The sequence below is a fragment of the Epinephelus lanceolatus genome, chromosome 20 (assembly GCF_041903045.1).
Source record: "Epinephelus lanceolatus isolate andai-2023 chromosome 20, ASM4190304v1, whole genome shotgun sequence".
Classification (NCBI taxonomy): Eukaryota; Metazoa; Chordata; class Actinopteri; order Perciformes; family Serranidae; genus Epinephelus; species Epinephelus lanceolatus.
The window spans coordinates 38,633,395-38,656,407 of NC_135753.1; the positions used below are offsets into that span (position 1 = coordinate 38,633,395).

Sequence of the window (23,013 nt, forward strand, 5' to 3'; positions counted from 1 at the left end):
GCAGCCGACTAGTGCGTTAGGTACGTTAGCGTTAGCTCCTGGAGTTAGCACTAGAGCTACTACGGCTACTGGAGTAACTTACAGCTATGGAGCACTTCTACCAGCTCTTCTAGTCACTGAGCCTCACCTCCATCTCAGCAAATATATTACATTTATTACAGGGACCATCATCATTGAAGTAGGCAGGGGAATAGCTAAACACAACTGCCAGGCTGCCCGCTGGGCTACATTTTACAATTATAGGGAGGGAGGGCCAAGGGCTCCGAGGGTGGGGGGGGGGGCGGACCAGCTTGTAAACACTGGGCTGGAGATCAACACAGAGAGAGGGTGTGTGAGGTCATGCTATACTCCAGATGAAATTACACCTCTAGTTCTTCACATAGCATTTTTAATTCCTTCAATCTAGAAATGATGAATTTCGCTTACTGCTCCTTTAAAGTTATGCATAATTAAAGGCAGCCCGCTTTGGCAGACAGGCTGTCTGCGAGGCGCCACCACAGTCGAAATCCCTTTTTACTAGGGATGCACGATAATACCGGCACGTCATCGCTATCAGCAATACTGGCTTTAAAATGAACAGATTCGGCCAACATGCTTTTTCTGATTTTGTATAATGAATGAATATTACAGACACTGAAAAGTATTATATTTCATGTCTCCATCTGCTGGTGGGCCGTCAGGATAAGCGTATGCGTGTATAATATGATGTTAATTCCACTACAGAACACACTTGATGATTCTGAAGTCGTTCTGGTGCTGCTACTTCCTCTGACGCAGCCTTAAAGGCGAGACCACTCTGTCCCCACATTCTGTGATTGTACCTTTTATACTGAACGGCGAAGCAGAATAACGTCATGAAATTCCCGCCTTAAAGAGGCCGTGTAAGACGGCTCCACCCTCGTGTCCAAATTTGGTCACTACTGTCTCCAGATATTCAGGATGGCAACAACTGAAGTGCCGAACTTGAGCCTTCAAAATGGAAATCCTCAAAGTGATGAGGGGGTGAGTTTTTATACAATTCGCCCGTTTAACACACACACACACACACACACACACACACACACGTCCAGCAGATAAAGTATCAGTATGCTCAGTCCTCACCTCTCCAACACTCATTCTCCTGGCAGCATTCAGGTCAGGGCCTGGGTGGTTTACTCTTCTCCTCTTCCTCTCACTGCTTCCATCTCTCTCTCCTTCCATTGATCAGCCCGATAATCCGATAAACTTCCCGCTCTTTGTTATCAGCCAATTGATCTGTGTCCGCTTCTGTGGCTGCAGACCATGGGGGAATAAAACTGCAGATGGAGGCAAAGAGAGAAACTGTAATATGTGCTGTTCAAATGTCAACATGTAGAAGCAGCCCGTGGAGGTGCGTCAGAGCCCCGCAGCTAATGATGAGGAGCTGGCTTGTCAGGAGTAGGGGCTGTTGATGAGTGCGAACCACACTCTGTAAAAGCTACGAACATCTTGAAGACACGCTTTTGTGCCTGTGTGTGTGATACGCTTGTCATTTGTCTCGTCTGTGTGTGTCTCCAGCGGTGCCTGCTAACATCTCTGAGCTGAAGAACCTGGAGGTTCTCAACATGTTCAACAACCAGATTGAAGAGCTGCCTACTCAGATCAGCAGCCTCCAGAAGCTGAAACACCTCAACCTCGGGTATGTCACTCTCAATTTGCTTACTCACACGCACACGCACAGAAACAGTACAGCACAGAGGTAAGTTGCCTCTTGTTTATTTCCTGCTGCCCTGAGGCCAGGCCTGTCTGATCATCCTCCTGTTTTCTTCATAAACACACACCAACCCAATCAGGAATCAGTGTTGGCATTGTGCGTTTCTACAAACCACACGCATTTTATTATGCAGCAGATATATTGAAACTTTGAAACAGTGCCCTGCAAAAGCGTTCTTCCCCTCCTCGGTGTTGTTCCTGTTTTTGTTCTATTACCTGTAAATTAAATGGATTTTTATTTGGATTTGTTTTGTCATGGATCTTCACAGAAAAGTCAAAATTGATTAAATAAATAAATGAATAAAAAAGTACATAGAAAAGTTGTGTGCATATTCACCCCCTTTGCTATGAAGCCCGTGAAGAAGACCTGGTGCTACCAGTTACATTCAGAAGTCACATTATTAGTTAGATAAAGTTCACCTGTGTGTGATGGAAGTGTCACATGATCTCAGTATATTTCCACCTGATCTGAAAGGACCCAGATTCTGCAACGCCAATGCGGTCTCACTCAGAAGTCGCTCAATTCCAGCGCTTGGGCAGTGACTTTGGTGTCAGACTCAGACAAAAGCCATCCTTTCACATCAGTATGATACGTGGTCAGTTGCTGTTATCGTTTAACAGCGTCCAGCAGCGTCAACTGAAAAACAGCCAGACAACAATGTAAATTAAGGGGGCGGGCGTTCGGGTAGGGTGGGAAGAAGGGGAGGTGGATGGGTCCAACAACTACCTACTTTCCCCCAGGAGGCTGTTCATTTCCTGTTAGATTGTAAAGTCAAACCCTGTTCTTTTTTCCGCACCATAAAGACGAAGGAGCTCTCCAAACATGTCAGGGACAAAGTTCTGGAAATTACAGATCAGAGCTGAGTTTAGTGATGGCCAAATGAAGCCTCATGAAGCATTCCAGTGGTGGCTGTGTCAACATTTTGTTGAACAAAAAGTGCCATCTAGTGGGCTCAGATTAAGAAAATGCTTCATGAGGCTTCATTTGGCCATCACTAGCTGAGTTCTAAAAAATATTTGAAACCCTGAACATCCAACTGAGCACCATTAAACTGATAATTATGGAATGGGAAAACTGTGGGAGCACAACAAACCTGCCAAGAGAGGGCCGTCCAACAGAACTCACGGGCCACGGGAGAAGGGCGTCAATCAGAGAGACGACAAAGAGACCAAAGACAACCCTGAAGGAGGTGTATCTGTCCATAGGACCACTTTACACACTGGGCTTTATGGAGGAGGGACCAGCATGGTACTGAAAATTATACTGCCGGGATTTTTAAATACCCAATCTGTCCATGACACAAAATTTTTATGCAATGTCTACACAAACGTGTTGGATTGTCAATATGACATGAAAATTTAATGTTCACTTGACACAGACTCCTCCCTTGTGAGCTTGACATCATTTTTTATGTTAAGTCAACAGTTGAGTTTTGAGTTAATTTGACTAAAGTGTCTGATTTCACCTCATTAGTTCAAGGCCAATAAACAACACTATCATTGTGCACGGAACATATTGTGTGTTGGAGCTCAATGGGTGGAGTTTCCCAGCATGCAGTGAGACAATGTGTTTATGGCTATAAGCTGAAGAAAACTGCCTTTAAGTGTGTTGTATATCACTCACGTTACCAATTACACAGTTAAGTTTATTCTGGTCATTTTCCAACGTAAAAAACTGAAATACACAGGTAGATAGACAATACATGTTTTTTTTTTGCATAAAAAAACAAACAAACAGTGAGAGTGTTTGATAAGACAGCGACTAAATGATTGGGCCATTTGAAGCTTTGTTAAACGCTGGTCTAACTGCAGGTTAAATTAGATTTAGACCGTAGTTTAAACTCACTTCGCTCCCCTTTGCAGGGATGCATATCACCAGTAACAAACTGGTGAGGGAGGTTCAGTTTCTCACCTGTTGGCTGGGAATGCTTTGTGTGTGTGTTTCGTTATGAGTGCAGGCTTACACAGGCGGGGTGTCAGTGACAGGAGGATTAGGAGGGGAGCCTTGGTGTGTATTGATCCACAGACAAACATCATCTGGATAGTGTAAGCCTCATACTGCTATTCAGGCTGTGTATTCACTTTTCATCGTCTGTTTATTTTTCACTGTGTGTGTGTGTGTGTGTGTGTGTGTGTGTGTGTGTGTGTGTATATATTTACCAGTGCTTAATCTCATTTGTCAAACACACATAATAGAATTGAAATAGAAATAGTCGTCCCTGTGACCTGTCAGATGCTCGCGCTCACAGACACACAGGCATATATGTACATAAACTCAGCTGGTGTCTCTTACATCGTCATCCTTCCTGTGTGCTAATCTGTCTGTCCAGGCCTTTGAGCTGCTTCCTACTTATCTGGCTGTGGGTGATGGTTAGTCCACAAGGACAAGCAGCAAATAAACAGCATAAACCTGGACCACTGAGGACACCAACCTGATCACAAGTTTTAAAAGACAAGATCAAGATTTAGAAATGTGGTCGTACATTTTAGAGGATTTCTGTAACTGATTATTGTAGATTATAACAAAAAATACCACTCAGCTAAATTGCCCTATAGAACAGCTGGGGCAGTACTGAATAGCTTTATTTACAATGCTGATATTTACAATGTTATATTCAAAATAAATCAGCATTTCAGTGCTGCACAGCTTATCTGGTTCTTGGTTTTTCTCATGTCTATTCATTCTGTGTCACCAAGTGATTCTGCACAGTTGCAGCTAAAGTTTAGGCGACACTTAATAATATATAATATTAATGTTGTACTATTTGTAGAATTAGATTCCAGTGGTGGCTGCGTCAACCCGGTCTCACTCCGAAGTCGTCGAAAACCGGCGCTCGGTCAGTGACCTCTGGCGTCAGCCATTGATGAAAAAATCCGTCCTTTGGCATCAGCATGATACACGGATGGTCGCTGTTATTTAATGGCACCTGTCGGCGTCAGGGGAAAACATGGTGGGACAACAATGAACAAGTCCGAGTAGAGTGGGTGGTAGGGGTCCAACAGCTAGTGATGGCCAAATGAAGCCTAGAGATGGCGCTCTTTGTTCAACAAAAGGTTGAAAGCACACTGAATTGCCATTCTTCGAGCCTCTCTCCTTAAACCATGAGCGCCATCTAGTGGGCTCAGAAATGAAAGAAAATGCTTCATGAGGCTTCATTTGGCCATCACTACCCACAACCATCGACTTTCACCCGGGAGGCAGGTGTTCACTTCCTGTATGTTTGTAAAGCCAAACCCTGGTCTAAATTTTCTAAACGTAACCACGTGTGTTTGTTGTTGAAAGAAAAAAAATCATCAATTCACAGTGTTGTACCAACATTTATTTTGAAAGAGACTGTATGCAAACTGTACATTTCCTGTGAAAACAGAAGTGTATTTGAAAACAGACAATGCATGTAACAGGCTGAAGTTGACACGGTGTCCCAGAACGTCAGCAACCAACACACCCAGGGTACCTTGGACGTCATACGTGGACGTGGAAAGTCCATGACCAAACGTGGACATGTGACAAGGTCACAGTGAGGATGTGTCGGCTGTGTGATTTTTTGTGAGAGCGTTTAAAGTCCAGAAGTAAAAATGTATTAAAAAAAAAGTTCCAAAAGTCACAATATGTTTTTATCTCAGAAAATATTTTGCTTCAAACCGTATTTTTTGGCATTTAGCTTTTCAAAAACAAAATGTTCACTGCGGTCAAAAAAGAATTTGTTCTCCCGTTTGCAGCACACAAAAGGAGGTACGCATATGTATTGATGAGGTGTTCTAACCAGTGCCGCCGGTGGCGTAGGCAGTGCAGGCGAATGCTAAGGGCGCCGTGAACCATGGGGGAAGAGAAAACATCAAAATGTTTATCTTTTATTATTTTTTTTTCTAATACTATTATTTTAAAATATGACATAAAGCCACAATAACATAACTACATAACAAAGCCTACTAAGTAACAGAGAGGCCTTTTTGTCGGGGTTCCTCCCCACCTCGTTACACTTAACCTGCTCTCTGGGGGAGATGGGCAGAGTTATCTAGCGTCATGCGAAACCCAAAACACGTCAAAACAACTACCACGACACAACTGAGAGGATTGGGAGAGACAGAACATGACATCAGCAGGAGGAGAGCTTGTTAAGTTAGCTGTTAGCAGTTAGCTGTTAGCAGTTAGCAGCTAGTTATCATTATCTCTAAGCAGCTCACAGAGGCAGCAGTGATTGACATTGTGAAGCGTGAAAGCTCTTTTTGGTAAAAATGAATACTGGACGAAGGTTGAATTATAAGGTCCTCGTGATGTGTTCACTGTAATCTTGTAAAATGTAGCTTTTGGTGAGAAACTTGAATAAATCAGCTGTTTGAAGGAGAAATGTGTCGATGTTTTCTCAGCACTATAAAAGAGATACTGAGCACAGAGAAACTTGGGCGGATGAATGTGAAATCAGCCCTTTAGTGTCAAACTCAATCTTCTGCACTGTGAAACTCAAACATCCAAATGATGTAACAATAAGCCAAACACATATTCAACTGGAGGGAGATCTTAAATATGTCCTTAAGGTTCGAGGCATCATGAAGTTACTGCATTAATGTGTAAGTCATTACACTGTCTCCGTAAAATGCCCTGAAACATTGTGCTGTTGTCTTTCTGCTGTTGGGTTCTACCATTGTTTCGTCAGTATTAATCCAGCAGGAAAGATATTCTGAAATAAGTTTGATGCGTTGTTAGTAAATTGAGATCTTATTTCAACCAGAAGGACTTGTCTAAATTGATCTTGTACCGCTGACTGAAAGGCAACATTCTGATATGAGGCACTTTATTTGAAAATGTCACTGTGTCCTAACACATTGCCTGATTGTAACTGACAGCTGTTCAAGGCTCAGATGAAGTTTATTTGACAGCGGTGGATTTGTGTGTGTGTAATGTTTGTTTTGCATGTGTGTGTTTATGAGCACAGTATGAACCGTCTGAGTGGCCTGCCCAGAGGATTTGGTTCCTTGCCAGCTCTGGAAGTGTTGGACCTCACCTACAACAACCTGAACCAGAACTCCCTGCCTGGAAACTTCTTCTACCTCAGTGAGTCAGCACACACACTCTCTGTCTGTCTGTCTGTCTGGGCTGGTCTGAGTATTTACTGGGATTTTCAGCACAACCATCTCTAGGGTTTACAGAGGATGGTCCCAAAAAGAGAAAATATCCAGTGAGCCAAAATGCCTTGTTGATGCCAGAGGTCAGAGGAGAATGGCCAGACTGGTTCAAGATGATAGAAAGGCAACAGGAAGTCAAATAAGCACTGGTTCCAACCAAGGTGTGCAGAAGAGCATCTCTGAAGCAACAACACCTTGTCCAACCTTGACGCAGATGGGCTACAGCAGCAACTAAGGTTGTGGTTCACTCCAAATTAGCACCAGCAGCTCCTAATGACGGGATAGAGTGTTTTCACTCAGGTGGTGAGAGAGGTGAAGGGGTCACAGTGCTGGGAGCAGGAGGAAGAGGAGCCGGGCCTCAGGCTGCATTAGTCATGTACAGTGTAATATGGATTTCACATTAACAGATGAATAGGACTCCACAGCAGAAGCAGCTTTTAGGCTCCATGCTGTAACAGTTCTACGAGACAACGGCGTCAGCTCGTCGCTGTGAGATCCCTTTTTCCCACAGAGGGGGCGGGGTCTTTTTGTCACCGCACGTTGACAAAGCTGTCTTGCTGTGTCTGTAGTCCTGCCTGACAAGCACAAGGTCTGTGTAGATTGATTCTGTCCAGTTTGTGAGGCAGTATTATTAATCAGGCTTGACTGGTGTTATTGATCAGATTCCAGTCTGTTAGGACTTTCCCACACACACACACACACACACACACACACACACACACACACACACACACACACACACAGACTAACAGAGATGCTTGTTTTGCAGCCACTCTTCGTGCGCTCTATCTGAGTGACAATGACTTCGAGGCCCTGCCTGCTGACATCGAGAAGCTGACCAAGCTGCAGATAGTAAGTTAATGCCAACACAACTGACACACTGAGCCAAGTCAGGTTGAAATCCGGTGCGTACATGAGTTACCACAGCATGGAGAGCGAGATGAAGTTCCTGCTGCTTTCATATGTACAGTACTGACATCAGTTAATCAGTCGGTACCACAAAGTGCAATGGCGACAGATTTATTGAATTAATCCTGACGTAAGGGAAGCATGTGACCTGACGGAATACTTCCCCTGAAAAATGACCATTTGTATAGGAGTTACTCACCACTTGTTACCATGAGCTCATGAAGAAAGCTGTTTTGATGCTGCGGGCGTGGGGGCATTATGTTTCCAGGTCGTCCTTTCCTACATACGTATGTACGTCCCATCCTTGTAAACACAATATCTCAAAAACACCTCGAGGAAATTTCTTTAAATTTGGCACAGATGTCTCAAGGACTCAACGATGAACTGATTTGATTTTGGTGGTCAAATGTCAAGGTCACTGTTATCTTGTCTATCTCATTTTGGCACGATATCTTAAGAGCAGAGAGAGGATATTTCTCAACTTTGGCACAAACGTTCACATGGACTGTGGTCGAAGGTAACTCAAGAATTAATGCAGTAATTATGACAAAACTCGACACAAATGTCTAACAGGATAAAATAATGAAGGTCAAAAGGTCAAAGGTCAGCTTGACTGTGACATCGTCATGTTTTAACGTCATATCTCAGGAACAGAAGGGGAGACATTTGGTCAGATACTGAATTGGTGACTCTAATCTTGAACCTGTGCTGATTGTATAGATCTTCTGTGTGTGAAGCATCCATGTTTTCACTGACATGGATGGACAGAGGCGCGCATGGGCGGGGCGGTAATTCCAGTTCCAAAATAGTGAACCTTCTTTGTGAGTGGAATGAAATGGGGACCACGTTTAACAGCAGCAAAACTACATCAAAACATCCATTTATAAACTCTGTCACAACTCATCAAGACAAGATGGCCGCAGATTGAGTAAGCTGTGTTAAGTTCATGTCTGATTGTTCACTTTTATCCAAAGTTGTAGCATTTTATGGCCTCTTAGCTACATATAGTCTCATTCCTCAGTGTTGTGGCTTTACAGTAGGCTACTACCCAACTGTTTCTTGCAAAGGGAAGGATCTTCATTCACTCATTCTCCTGTCAAGGTCCACACCAACTCACCAAACAATGGATGAAGCCAAAATGAAAATCCTGCTGTAACAGGTCAAATCCGAGCTGATGACCCACTTTGATGCTAAAGTTGAATCCATTACTGTCACTTTGAATAGTATTAAATGCTCCTTAAGCACACTGGGCGAGCACGTTACACAAATTGAACAACGCGTTGGAGCAAATGAGGACAATATGATTGATCTCTCTGCTCAGGTCAAACAACTGGAAGAAGACAACGCTTACCTAATGGAAAAGGTAGATGATCTGGAGAACCGGAGCAGGTCCTCAAATCTCTGCTTTGTCTATGTCCCGGAATCTGCAGAAGGCGCTGACATGCTGGGGTTCATGGCCCGTCTAATTCCTAAAGTCCTGGGGCACGCTAACTTCTTCTCACCGCCGGTTATTGAGGGCACATCATACCGCAACCTGCGATCAGATTGATGTCTCCAGCCCGAGACCTCTCCTGATCAAGCTCCTCCACTTTCATGACAAGGTTAAAATCCTTAAACTTGCTCAGGAGAAGAAGGAGCCGCGACTCCATGATGGGACCTGCATCTTCATCAACCCTGACTACAGTGCCGACCTGCTGAGGAGGCGTCGGGCATTTGATCTGGTCAAACGGAAACATCTCATGGGGTTATTCCTAATAAAGAATTTCACATATACAGTATAATCCAAGGCTCATTCACCAGTCGTATGCTTAGTGCTTCACAAACAGGTGCTTCTTCACTTAAACATTACAGTTAAAACCATGTCACTACAAACAGTCTCATGTACGGCCGAGTAGTGCACCTGAACTCTGCTCAAGTGTAGCCCATATGAACACACATGCTCAGGCACACTGAGTTTTCCTCATGAATTCTAGGAAACATGCGGTGAGTAGCTGGTGGTCATTTTGCAGGGGATGTATTCATTTAAGGAGCAGCTGCATAAAAACACCTTCACTAGGGATGGGCAGCACAAGCAAAAACACTATTCGAAAATCATGGCAACTATTTGACAATTTTTCGAATAATCGCCAATTCTATGGAGGTCAAAGCGGACGTCCGCAAGCCCTGTGCGTGCAAAGCTCAGATTTTACGACCGCACACCGGTGAGTGCTCGGCAAGTATTTTTCACATCGCAGGGATTTTTCACGGACATTTTTACAGGAAACTACAACACGAAAGTGCGCTCGACTATGAAAGCCCGAATGACTGTGGACATTCCTCGAGGAGTAGTAGTCTCTGCATGTTTCTCCTGTTTGTAGAAGAGCATCAAACTAGCTGGTAGCGCATCTCACACCGCTGTAGCAATCCTATACTGCCCTTGTGCGGTTAGGAGCTGAATTGCATGTCAAATAAAGGGGGGGGGGGGATAAGTCGGCGAATAGTAATAGTCGCATTAAAAAATCGATTTTTCAAAAATAAAACGACTATTCGAAAATCGAAAATCGTGACCCATCCCTAACCATGTTGGTCCAGTGTGAATGTGCTGAAAGTCTTTGAGCTTGAAACAAATGCATGATGCTGTTGTTTGTATGTGTCAGAATACGTGTTAAATGAGTTTGGTCCTGTTTTTCTTATGTTGTCTGTCTCCTGTCCAGTTGAGTCTGAGGGACAATGATCTGATCTCGTTGCCAAAGGAGATTGGCGAGTTGGCTCAACTCAAAGAGCTTCACATCCAGGGCAACAGGCTGACTGTGCTGCCTCCTGAACTTGGTACTAACCACACACACACACACACACACACACACACACACACACACAATTTATTTATTCTAAACATTTTTATTAATATAATTGAAACTTGAAACCATATTGCCAATATCATAATATTATTTTTTCACATCATTTTAATAGTCATACCGGTATTATCGTGAACGTCATGATATGGCACATCACTACTATTGCGGTGGGGAGTGAGGCGGAGGACACAACGTGATTTGAGGCTCAAGCTAACGTCAGCATCGTAAACGTTAACTTGAAGCTGCAGCCATGAGCCTCTTAACGCCGATTTGCAGAAGCATTTTCTGTCCATCTCTGAAACACATTGCTGATATGCTCTGGCCTGCCTACTGTTGCTGCTTCCCCTGCAACCCGCCTCCACTCCAGCTCCTCCTTTTCTGTTTGGTTTGATGCTGCTCTGTTCTGTTCCCAGGGATCTTTGTTGCTGCTCTCCCTGCCTTAGGCTTTCCGTGTAGGCACATGGAAGGGCAGGGAGGTTTGCTTTCTCTGCCTTAAGACTTTCCTTGTATGCGTGTGGAAGGGCAGAGAGGTGTGCTCTCCGCCTCAGGCTTTCTGCATAGGCCCTAGGAAAGGCAGAGAGGCCCCAGAACAGAGCCATTCCACCAAATATAATATTGCAAATGGAAATAAAGTTCTCTTTGACTAAAGTGGTCCTGACCTAATTTAATTTATTGTCAGACTGTCTTTTAGACTCTCTTTCATCAGTCCGTCTTCCTTTTTGAGTTGCTTTGCAGTGTAGACAGTTGCCAATGCCGGAATAGCAACTTTCTCTGCAGGATTCTCCACCATTCAGTCAGGCTTTTACCATCTAAAGGGACCAGCGTGCATATCTGCATATGTAGAACAGCCAGTAGGAATGCCCTCTCTCTGAAATGATCTGTGATTGGCTAAAGTTTCCCGTCACGGGCTAGATTTCCCAAAACTTGAAAACAGAGCCAAGAGGAAGTGCAGACGTCTTTTTTTTCTGTCAGTCCACTTCAGTTAAAATAGGCTCAAAGGTGAATGTTGGGTTTTTTGTCCAATGACGTCAAAATAAGACCGCCCACCACAGCTTCAAGTGACAAATTTAAGGTCAGCAGTTGAATCCCTGTAGCAGCAGGATAAATCTGGAAGGTGATAGAGGATTGTCCTTCATTCCCTCTGTACCTTTTGTGGAGTTGTCATTGAACAATGGCTCCTAACCTGACTGCTCTGCGATCTCTGTGGAGATCTTCACAGATCTAAACAGGTGATGAGTAAAATCAGTTGTATTGTCTGTCTGTCCGCAGGTAATCTGGATCTGACTGGTCCCAAGCAGGTGTTTAAAGCAGAGAATAATCCATGGGTCACTCCCATTGCAGACCAGTTCCAGCTGGGCGTCTCCCATGTCTTTGAATATGTTCGCTCAGAGACCTATAAGTAGTAAGTGCTCACACTAACACACATACACACTGACAGCAAACAGTCGATGGTGATGGTCATGTTGTGCCTCTCTCCTGTTCTGTGCAGGAACTCGACCTTGATCATGAATCATAGTTGTGCGCTGTAGCCTATGCCATTGTAAGCATTTACCCCGCCAAAGCGCCAGTCGGCTGTGGGGTTTTATTTCATTTGCTTGGATTTAATGAACTGATTAGAATTTGGGTGTCAAAGGGCTCAAGGTCACTGTGACCTTTTGACCATCTCGTTCTTGTGAACGTGATATCTCAGGAAGGCCTTGAGGGAGTTTCCTCAAATCTGGCACAACGTCCACTTTGACTAAACGACCAACTGATTAGAATTTGGTGGTCAAAGGTGAAGGTCACCGTGACCTTGCATCCATCTCATTCTCAGACAAGTGATATCTAAGGAACACCTTGAGGGAATTTCTTCATATCTGGCACAAACGTCCACTTTGACTAAACCACAAACTGATCAGACTTTTGTGGTCAAAGGTCAGTGTGACCTCACAAAATATGTTTTTAGCCATAACTCAAGAATTCATTCACTAATTATGACAAAACTTGACACAAATGTCTAACAGGATAAAATAATGAAGGTCAGAAGGTCAAAGGTCAGCGTGACTGTGACATCATCATGTTTTAACGTCATATCTCAGGAACAGAAGGGGAGACATTTGGTCAGATACTGAATTGGTGACTCTAATCTTGAACCTGTGCTGATTGTATAGATCTTCTGTGTGTGAAGCATCCATGTTTTCACTGACATGGATTTAAACTACAGCTTGACCAGCTGCACGGAGGTGTGCAACTGTATGGCACGAATTTTTTTTATCTTATTTATTTATTTTTTTTAATCAAGCCAACCTTCAAAGGGTTGATTAACACTTGTATGTGAAAATAACTAATTTCATTAGCACAATACACAAAGAGATAAACAGCCAGGCAGAATGATTGGTAGCAACCTCAGTTTTCTCTTCACTCCACTCAGAGCTGGTGTTTGTCAACACAAACGTAACACATTGTGTTGCCTTTTCACAGTTGAAGCTTTCCACCAGCCGCCATTCTGAAGGTGTGGCGAACACAAAAATAATTTTGGCCTTGTGTTATTCCTGCAAGGCTGACTGTAGAGTTGATCAGTTTATTTTTATATTGAGGAGAAGAAGGAACAAAACATCTGCAGATTTGAAAGAAAATGCAGTTTTTAACCCTAAAACACATCAGAAGGCAGTGGAGATCTGCAGGATCTGTGACGAAGCTAATTGCATGTCAATTGAGTTGTAATATGTGTGATGTATAATCTCTGATACGAATGTGTGCGTTTGAGCACAGAAGTCGGAGTGTAAGCAGTCCTGTCTGTGGGGGAGTAGAGAGGGTTGGAGGTTGCACTGTGAAGCAGAAGGCTGCTATTAATTCTTTGTTCCAGGCAGAAGGAGATGCTGCAAATCCTCTGTGTGAATGCTTCAGACTGCTGCTCCGAGGCATGCTCTGGAACTGATCCCTGCACTGTGTGACTGTGTGTGAGGGAGACAAAAAGACCATCTCAACCATCCTCTGTTCCATATTACGTTTGCATACTTGTATGAGCAATGTGTGGGAGTGAGTGTGCTCGTCTCTCCATACAGTGCTGCAGAACCAATACGAGTTCAGACGAACAGCTGCCAATATAAGTATACAGCATGTGGCCGTGTGCTACACACAGTTTCCTTGTTGCAACCAATCACTGACAGTGTCTGTGGATCAGCACTTACATTTAAAAATGCTGCCATCACAGATGCTCGCTGCACACGCATGCATTCATTGCATTTGCACTGTGGGTTTTGTTCGAGCTCATCGTGTTTTCAGAATAATAAGGGTTTGTCATGTGGAGAGCATGGATGGGACCTGATGGCAGAAAATGTTTCCTGCTGGTGGCACAAGAGGAAAATGCTCACCAGGCTCCTTTAGTGCACCAGTTTGATGGTCTTTAAAGGAACAGTATGTAAGATTTAGGGGGATGTAGTGAATGGATCTTCTCGTCTGTGTAAGAAAACCATAAACTGATGGCTGCAGTCATCGTTTCCATGGACACAGTGAATAAACAAAGCTGCACAGTTGCTGTGAAAATTAAGTTATTTAACTTTTTCAACACAGTTTTGATTCTTATTTTAACAACAATAGGTCATCTGAGTACTTGTAGCAGCGGTTAGTTTACTTTGGGCAGAGATGTTTGACAGTGACACTTTCTGTGTGGGAGTGTGGACTGAATGGACACAATGTGTAAAGCAAATTCTCCGAGGGCTGGCTGTTTATACTCAGATGTGGTCCAACAAAAATCTGAGAAGTCTGGAAACGTGAGTGTGTAAAAGCATGCTAAGGAACTGTGAAGGTTTTCAGCTCAGAGGAGGACCAGCATGCAGATTCAACAGACAGGTATGAGTTTTAAACAAAAGCTTGAATATAGCTGTTCAATGAATTCCAAAAAGGCAGGCGACTTAAAATCCAGCAGGGAGCAGAAACAAAGATCCAAACTAAAAAAAACAACCAGGAAATAACATGAAAACAAGGGATGGATGCAGGATGATGGCAGGAATGACGAACACAGAACGTACACAGACAGACTGACAAAGGGAAACACACAGGTGTATATATACACAGAAGACTAATCACCAGGACGAGACACAGCTGGAGGAGGAGGACATGAGCAACAGGAGTGAAACAGGGATTGTGGAGCAGACGAGACTAATGCAGAACAGGTGTGAAGGGAAGACTTAACGAGACAGGTGTGACACAAAACAGGCGGGAAAACACACAAAGACAGGAAGTAAAGACCAGACACGACACATGAGGAGAGAACCTACAAAATAAAACAGGAAGCAGATTAAAATGAGCTTAACAACATGAAACAAGGAACACAAGGTAACAAGATATGAAGCCAAAGCCCAGGATCATGACAGGAACCCTGTTTAAAAGGTGCCCAGCAGCACAACAGGCGAAAGTTGAGAAAGGCTCAAGTTTTTGCGCAACGCAGGCGTCGACCAGGTGAGAGCGAACGATGCCGGTTTTAATCCTCACAGAAACGGGAGCACAGAGCTGTTTGCTGCTCTGGAGAGGAGGTCGCTTCCAGCACAGACACAGAACAACAGTGCAGATCAGTCTCTGCATTGTTGGATTAAAACAGTTTCAACAGACGTGAGAGACATGAAACAAACACAATCTACAAACTGTGCAACTACAGTCGAAGCAGAGTGTGTAAACCACATGCTCAGCACAACACACAGAGGTGGAAGGCAGCACAGAACCTACTGGGATGTAACTCTACTTCCAGCTAACATCCTGCAACAACAGGCGATGCATTATATTTAGTGACAAGCAGATCAGAAGTAGCAGTCACCTGTGTCTGCCAGGCCGGATGATGGAGAGCTCAGCTACTGACTGCTGCTCTGTCTTTGTGATCAATCACTGTCAGCGTCTGAGAACACGTGCATTAATTATCTAGAACACTCATCAATGCACTTGCAAACAAACACCACACACACACACACACACACACACACTAAACCTTTGTCCACACCATCCACATTTGATTCCAGCTGGGGACCTTTGTTGCATGCCGTGCCTTTGTTAAAACGACTCAAACATTAAGTGAATACTGAGACACTGACTGGCTCGTTACACCACCGACAGGCAGGTGTTCATAGGTCAAAGGTCAAGGTCACTGTGACCTTGTCTGTCTCATATTGTGAACATGATGTCTCAAAAATGTCTTGAGGGATTTTTTTCCCGTCTGTGCTTTCTTAAGATATTGTGATCACGTGAATGTGACGGACCGATGAACTGACGTACGTACAGAGAGCTCAGTAATGCCATTAGCTATCGCTGGCACGGAGACATGATAACAGATTTTGCAGGACGATTAATTGCGTCACAAATTATTGCGATAAGCAATAATATTGCGTAATATTGTGCTTGTAAGACCATTTTTATTATTGTTGTAATTTTGCTGTTTTTAGACCATTTTTTAAGCTTCTATAATAATAATAAAGGCATAATGATGCAAGTTCACCCGTTTAAAGAGAAATAAACATTTAGTTAACAAGAATATTTACGAATGCAAAAAAGAAAATTTAAATATCCGAAATAACACGTAAAAATATTGAAATAAAGACCTTATAAATACAAAAAAATAGACTGTCAGTCTCTTATCAAAAATTGCACTTGGAAAAAAAAACAACCAAAAACAATAAATAACTAAATATAAATAAATAAATGCCTTGCCATTTGGTTTAGGAACAAGTTCCCTGCCTTTCTCTTACGCTCAACTCTTGTTTTTTTTTCGCTTCGTCTTTTTTTTTCAATTGCACTCTGTGTGTGCGTGTGTGTGTGTGTGTGTGTGTGTGTGTGTAGCCCATAGCCCCGCCTCCCCCACAGAGACAAAGACACTCGATGACAAGAGCTTTCCCTCCGTTCATTACGCTAATGAACCAACTCACCTGGCTGCCAGACGATGCACGGCAGTGAACGCTCTTGTCGTCCAGTCTCTTTGGTGGAGAGAGACGAGGAAACAAACATGCATGAATATGGCAATTTATCGCGGCCAGAAAAGTTACCGTCTCCCTTTAAATTTACCGTGCAATTAACCGACTCACCGCTTATCGCGACAGGTCTACGGAGACAAAATAATAAAACAGAGCCGGGAGAGTGAAATGTGGACTGGAATGTTTTTTAACTGTAACGCACGGCACCCTAAAGGTGTGTGCACAAACTGTGTTTTCCCCACAGATTCTCCAGCCTCTGCCACCTGTGTCTCCACATATCCAGAGAAAAGCCCGTACATGTGATCATAAGATGTCCATATACATTTAGTAACTGTACGTCCCGTTCACAAAGACACACAGCTCCAGTACAGGAGATGTTTGAGTGCTGCAGTTCAGAGCAGAGTTTAGAGGATGACTCTGGGTATCATGCAGTAGAGTGTGCACCCTCTCCGCTAATATCCCACTTCACATTTTACTGTTCGGAGATCTTCCAGTGAACAGCCGACCCTGACCTCTGTCCTCCCCGCGGACGAGTCGTGACAAAATATCTTTCCTCTCCCCAGAAAAATAGTAGAGCACAGTATTTTTACTACTTTCACATTCAAGATACATCGCACCAAATTAGAGTGTGTGTGTGTGTGTGTGTGTGTGTGTGCGTTCACAGAGTTGGGAGATGAAGGACATTTAGTCAGGTGTAAATGAAGCTGTGAAGACAAAGACGATCTCTTTGGGAAATTGTTCAACACCTGTCTGAAGACAGGCTGCTGCTAGCAGTGTGTGTGTGTGTGTGTGTGCCTTCTCTTTCAGTGTTGCACTTCTTCACATGCACTCATACATCTTTCTCACCCTCTCAGTCTGTTCATACAGTGTCTGTGACAGGCTGAAGTGTGCGATAGTCACAGCAGGGAGAACTAACTGAAAATAACCACAAGTGGAGCTAAGCACATCACTGCACCGAGGCCAGGCTGCTCCTTATTGTTCATCACTCCGCCTCGGTGCAGTGATGACCCCGGAGCCCCAACATCACTGTTAGGGTCATAAAGAGACATTGTCATGATTGTGAGTGCTGTATCTAGAAGCCGTCTTCACTGGGAGGAAGAGAAGGAGGTGGTCAGTGAGTCTGTTAAAGCAAACCTAGGAGCTACAGAGTGAATGTGTTTTGGTCTAATGAATGTGTGACAAGGACGAGAAGATGCACTTTTGGTATTTTCGGATGTCTGCCATCTGTTTTGATGATCTGATCAACTGGATCTGGTCTTACAGTACGTTGCTCATGCTGGAACACACATAGCTCCAGGAGGGTCGCCATGACTACCCAAAGACATTGTGCGACACAATATGACGGTGTGAACCGTAACACAATTCTCCAGGTGCACGACAGAACAGGAAAAAAAAGGAAAGAGACACTTTTCACTGTTGGAAATATGTCACTTCTGTCAAGTGATACTCATCAAAAGTGTTGAGTGCTCTTCCATTAATCAGGCTTAGGGCAGACGGGAACACAGCCAGAGGACAGAGAGCTATTTACAATGGATAAAATAATGGGACCAACACTGTTAAAAAGTCTGGCAGGCGTAACATCTGAAGGACGTGATGAAGGCTTTGGTTTGGCAGTTGTGTCCTTTGGGGTTGTGACAGCTCGGTGCTGGAGGAAGAGGAGGACCTGGCTTCTTTTACTGCTTCTGGATAAGTGGACATTAGTTCTTTCAGAATTTCAGATTTCCGTTCTGCTTGTCTGCATTTTCTCTTTATTTCCCTGGTGTTGTTATTCAGCCGAGGCTCGCTGCAAGTTAGTTTGACTTTCCTGATTTTTGCAGGTGCTGTGGAACCAAGTAGAGCTTTACATGTGTTGTTGAAGTTATTTAGTAAATCATCTGTAGACATGTACGATTTATGGTTAAGGTCATGTGTAAAACCCAGTCAGACGGATAGCAGCTCGTCATGGAGGCAGAATGTACAAGAAGAAATGTGTGGGATTCCAGCAAAGAGGAAACCCTTGTGGAGTTGTGCCTGTACGTTGTGTCCTCCAGCTCTGACCATGATCGCTTGACGGATGAAGCATGGAAGGAATTAGCGGTGGAGTTGCAGCTGCTAGCTGAGCAACCTAGCAGCTAGCAAACACACACAGAGACATACTGCAGCATAAAGTGCCCACAGACCTTTGGGTTATTTAATAATGTGAGCCTCTATGTTGTGCTTCACAGTAGTGATGGCCAAATGAAGCCTCATGAAGCATTGTCTTTATTTTCTGAGCCCACTAGATGGTGCTTTATGTTCAACAAAAGGTTGAAAGCACACTGAATTGCCATTCTTTGAGCCTCTCTCTTTAAACCATGAGCGCCATCTAGTGGGCTCAGAAAATAAAGACAATGCTTCACGAGGCTTCATTTGGCCATCACTAGTCACAGGTTAAAATCTGTTGGATCTGGTGAAACCTTCAGATAAAAACCCAGGACAGTAGGAGCTAAGGCCAGGCGGAGAGAGAAACCAGATCTGTTTTGAAGAGGAGAGCGACTTAAACATATATTTATCTAAATACTAAAACACTGGCATCCTCCTTCAGCGTTCTGTGTGTGCACGAGGGAGAGAGAAAGAGAGTAGGAATATGTTGGCTGTCATACATGTTTCATCAGCGATCCTGTTCTCCTGACAGGGAGAGCTGCCAGACTATGTAGCTCATGACGCATTAACATACTGTAGAGAGAAACCCTCTCTTTCCTCACAATACATGATCTTTTATTCATTTCTGCCTGCCTCCCTCTCTCCTTCCATAGCTCTCTCTCTCTCTCTCTCTCATCTCGCATTTTAAAAATAAAAAATGTTGACTTTTCATCCTTCTGATTCATGAATACTGTGTTCTTGAATTGACTTCATTTAATACTTGTTGAGCTCAAGTTCCTGCCCACATAAATTTCACCAACTTAAATCTGAGCTCTCTCTTTAATGCAACAAACAGATATAGAAAACGAAATAAATGGATACCACCAGGCCCTCTGTGCATGCTGTACATGTGTAACAGTTTGAAGGTGTTTTCTTCTGCTGTGTCAGCTCTTCCTGCTCCACGTGTAGCAGCTGGTCGACCATATAAAGACCATAAGCCCCCGATCACACAGGAAGTGTTTCAGCAGCTGGAGGTGGCTTTTTGTATTTGTTTTTAATCAGAATGAAGCTTTTTGCTCGCTGTTTTTGCGTAGCTACGCGCTTTGTGTTCCTGCACTCTAGGCGCCTGGTGTTTTTGCCGGAGCACTCTGAACTCCTCGTGTTGAAAAAACTTCAACTCAGAGCAGAAGAGCGCTGCATGTCATCTCTGTTTTTTCCCATTGTCCAATCAGATAATTTGAGAAGTGGGCCTTCTGTGGTGGTCACGGCAACAAGGTCACAGCTGTCAAACAATGGAGGAGAAACTGGTGGTAGCGGTTGCTGGATACCCAGAACTGTACAACTTAAATTATGTTTGTTATGCTAGGCTCGACGATAGAGTCATCAAGTCATCCTAAAATATGCCTTAAAATGTCCATGATGGAGGAGAAGCTCCTGGACCAACTGGTGGTAGTGGTTGCTGGATACCCAGAGCTATACGACTTCACAAAGCACAGTTAGCACCATCTCAATTGAAAACAGCAGATAAGTGCAGTACTGTAAACGTCCATGATGGAGGAGAAGCTCCTGGACCAACTGGTGGTACTCCCCATTTTTTAGGGTCTCATGTACCCACACAGATCTGTTTCTCTGTGTCCAGGAATTTGAACGTGACAGACAGAGTTAATGTCCCAGTCCGTCAGTGCACATTGTTGTTTTCAAACAGCTCTGCTCTGCTCTCTGCTATGTTCACATGTTAGAGTGTAATTATTATTTCCTCATTAATGATGTGTTCATGAGTACCTTTGCGTGTGTGTATTTTGTTTTTTCCTGGTGTGTCATGTTTGAAATCACGGACAGGCCGACAGGTTAGTAAACAGCAGAAAGCAGCATGGAGGCCAGTGAATCTGTTGCGGTGGTTACTTCTCACTTATTCAGTCTCTTTTTTGAACTTGGTGCAGATTAATTTGGAACAATGTTTGAGCGCTGCTCTGGCGGATATGGACGTGGTATATTCTGGTGAATCACTTGTAAAGGGGCTAAAATTAGCACGCTCACCTGGGTGTTGTGTTCCCATCACTGTCACTTGGAGCCAACCTGATAAATACAAGTGACTACTGCGGAGTCATTTGACCTGGGAGTGCATGCTGATTGTAACCTTTCTGGTTAAATGAAAAAAGGCAGATGTTTGCAGGTGTTAGTGGGAAAGGGGCTGTAGTAGCCAGAGCAACATGGGCATTGGTATAGTTAGGTGGGGACATCGATATATATAATCATAGATGACTCATTGCTGTGGCTACTGTGCGTCAACGTCGCCGCCATCTTGGGGAGGTCACTGCCAGCTGGCTAGTACTGTTGTGTATGGAGATAAGTCTTCAGCAAACTTGGTGTGCTCACTCAAAAGTCTCAAAGTGTAATTGGGTGCCGCTTCAAAATATTACAGCAAAGCAGAAAAACCCGACAGCACTCACTAATAAGTATAATACTTTTTAATATGGTGGATTGAACAGCAGCAGTCGAACGGACGTGTTTCAGCTCATAGCCGTCCTCAGCGTCAGGAAATGACCACTTTAGAATGAAAATACACACAGTACTTACTGACCCTCATGCCCACAAGAAGTCCAGTGTAGTTTTTAATCCACAAAACTCGTTCGGGGTATCGGAGGATAACAGCTAGGAGTGCTGTGTTTCCATGGCAACTCGCATGAGACTAGCTGATGGCTAGTGGTGGTGCTAGTTCTCGAGTCTGGCGCGAGTTGCCATGTAAACACAGCACTCCTGCAGGGCAGGCTAACTGACCACGGTGAGAAATGATGCTATAAAAGTGGAGTAATTACGGCTTTTCAAGTCAGTGTTGCATGACGCAGCTTCAGGGCACTTGGATTACGACGGATGAGCCGTTCTGATGTGTTTGAAGTGCATTAGCGGAGTTTTCTTACATTTTCAAAATGTGGGTTCCGTGCACTTCAAGTGTAGCTGTTATTCTGGCTAGCTGTTATCCTCTGATACCCCGAACGAGTTTTGTGGATTAAAAACTACACTGGACTTCTTGTGGGCATGAGGGTCAGTAAGTACTGTGTGTATTTTCATTCTAAAGTGGTCATTTCCTGACGCTGAGGACGGCTACGAGCTGAAACACGTCCGTTCGACTGCTGCTGTTCAATCCACCATATTAAAAAGTATTATACTTATTAGTGAGTGCTGTCGGGTTTTTCTGCTTTGCTGTAATTTTTTCGGACCGGCACCCAATTACACTTTGAGACTTTTGAGTGAGCACACCAAGTTTGCTGAAGACTTATCTCCATACACAACAGTACTAGCCAGCCGGCAGTGACCTCCCCAAGATGGTGGCGACGTTGACGCATCGCTGAAACGGGCCGAAGCTGTCAACAAGGTATCTACTGTATATGATATCTATGGGTGGAGAAGCTTTCTTTAATGGCTCCAGCTGTGTTTCAAATAAACCGGTCACATCCAGGTCATAAAGTCGGTAGTCGGTCATGCTAACTCTGCTTTAGCAGCTATCTTTGTGAAATTTAATTCTGTCCTTCCATATTCTGCCCTCCTACTCACACTGTAAAATATTTCATTGTACATTTACAGTAAATTACTGGCTACTTGTTGCATCACTTTCACAGTAAGTTACTGTGTCATTTTTACAGTAATTTGTTGTGAAATGACAGCTGTGTACTGTGATCTCACAGCAGTTACACCTGCATATTACTGTATTTCACTGTAATCTCACACTGAAACTCTATTACTGTGATTTAGCCGCATACTTCTGTAAAATTACTATATTTACCTGCTCGACTTTCACAATAAAATTCTGAATACAGTTGTAGCCTTTAACAATAATGTACTTTATTGTGAAATATTACAGTCACATATTGTAACTTTCTGGAAATATTTTGCATTGCAGGAATGTTTTGGCACCATTTTACTCACTCAAAGTCTCAGTGCTGCCTGTAGGGAATAAAGTCAAGTAATAACTTGAGATTTAAAGCTATTTTTACAGTAAATAAACTGAAACCAGTGGCCACATAGATTTTTTCCCCAGAAGCATGCTGTATAAAATGGGTGCAGTCTTTGTGCGGTTTACGTCATCCTCGCAGCAACATGCAAACACATTGAGTCTTTTTCTTCTCATTTCATTCTCAGCCGTTTCTGCTCAGCTGGGCCTGATTAGTTCTGCTGGATGCAGTGTGTGCAGTCCCACCCTCTCCGTTGCTGTCTAATTATATTCACGCATTAATGCCTAACAGAGATGGGGCCCTGCAGTGAGAAGGTCTTACAGTTGGAGGGCTGATATTGCAACCTCTTGTCTTGTCCCACCTGTCTGCACTGGCTGCTCTGCTCAGCACTGGAACACAGGGAGGAGGAGCAGCTGCTGAGGAACTCTT

The 23,013-nt window shown here is 43.7% G+C and overlaps 1 protein-coding gene across 1 annotated transcript in view; it reads left to right on the top strand.

The window, feature by feature from the left end:
• The window catches only part of rsu1 (Ras suppressor protein 1), a 50,278-nt gene that overhangs the window by 12,494 nt on the left and 14,771 nt on the right, over window positions 1-23,013 (top strand). The window contains exons 4-8 of the mRNA XM_033638196.2: window positions 1,537-1,657; window positions 6,666-6,784; window positions 7,625-7,707; window positions 10,458-10,572; window positions 11,868-12,000. Coding sequence (XP_033494087.1) covers window positions 1,537-1,657; window positions 6,666-6,784; window positions 7,625-7,707; window positions 10,458-10,572; window positions 11,868-12,000 — 571 coding nt within the window. The remainder of the gene's footprint in view (window positions 1-1,536; window positions 1,658-6,665; window positions 6,785-7,624; window positions 7,708-10,457; window positions 10,573-11,867; window positions 12,001-23,013) is intronic.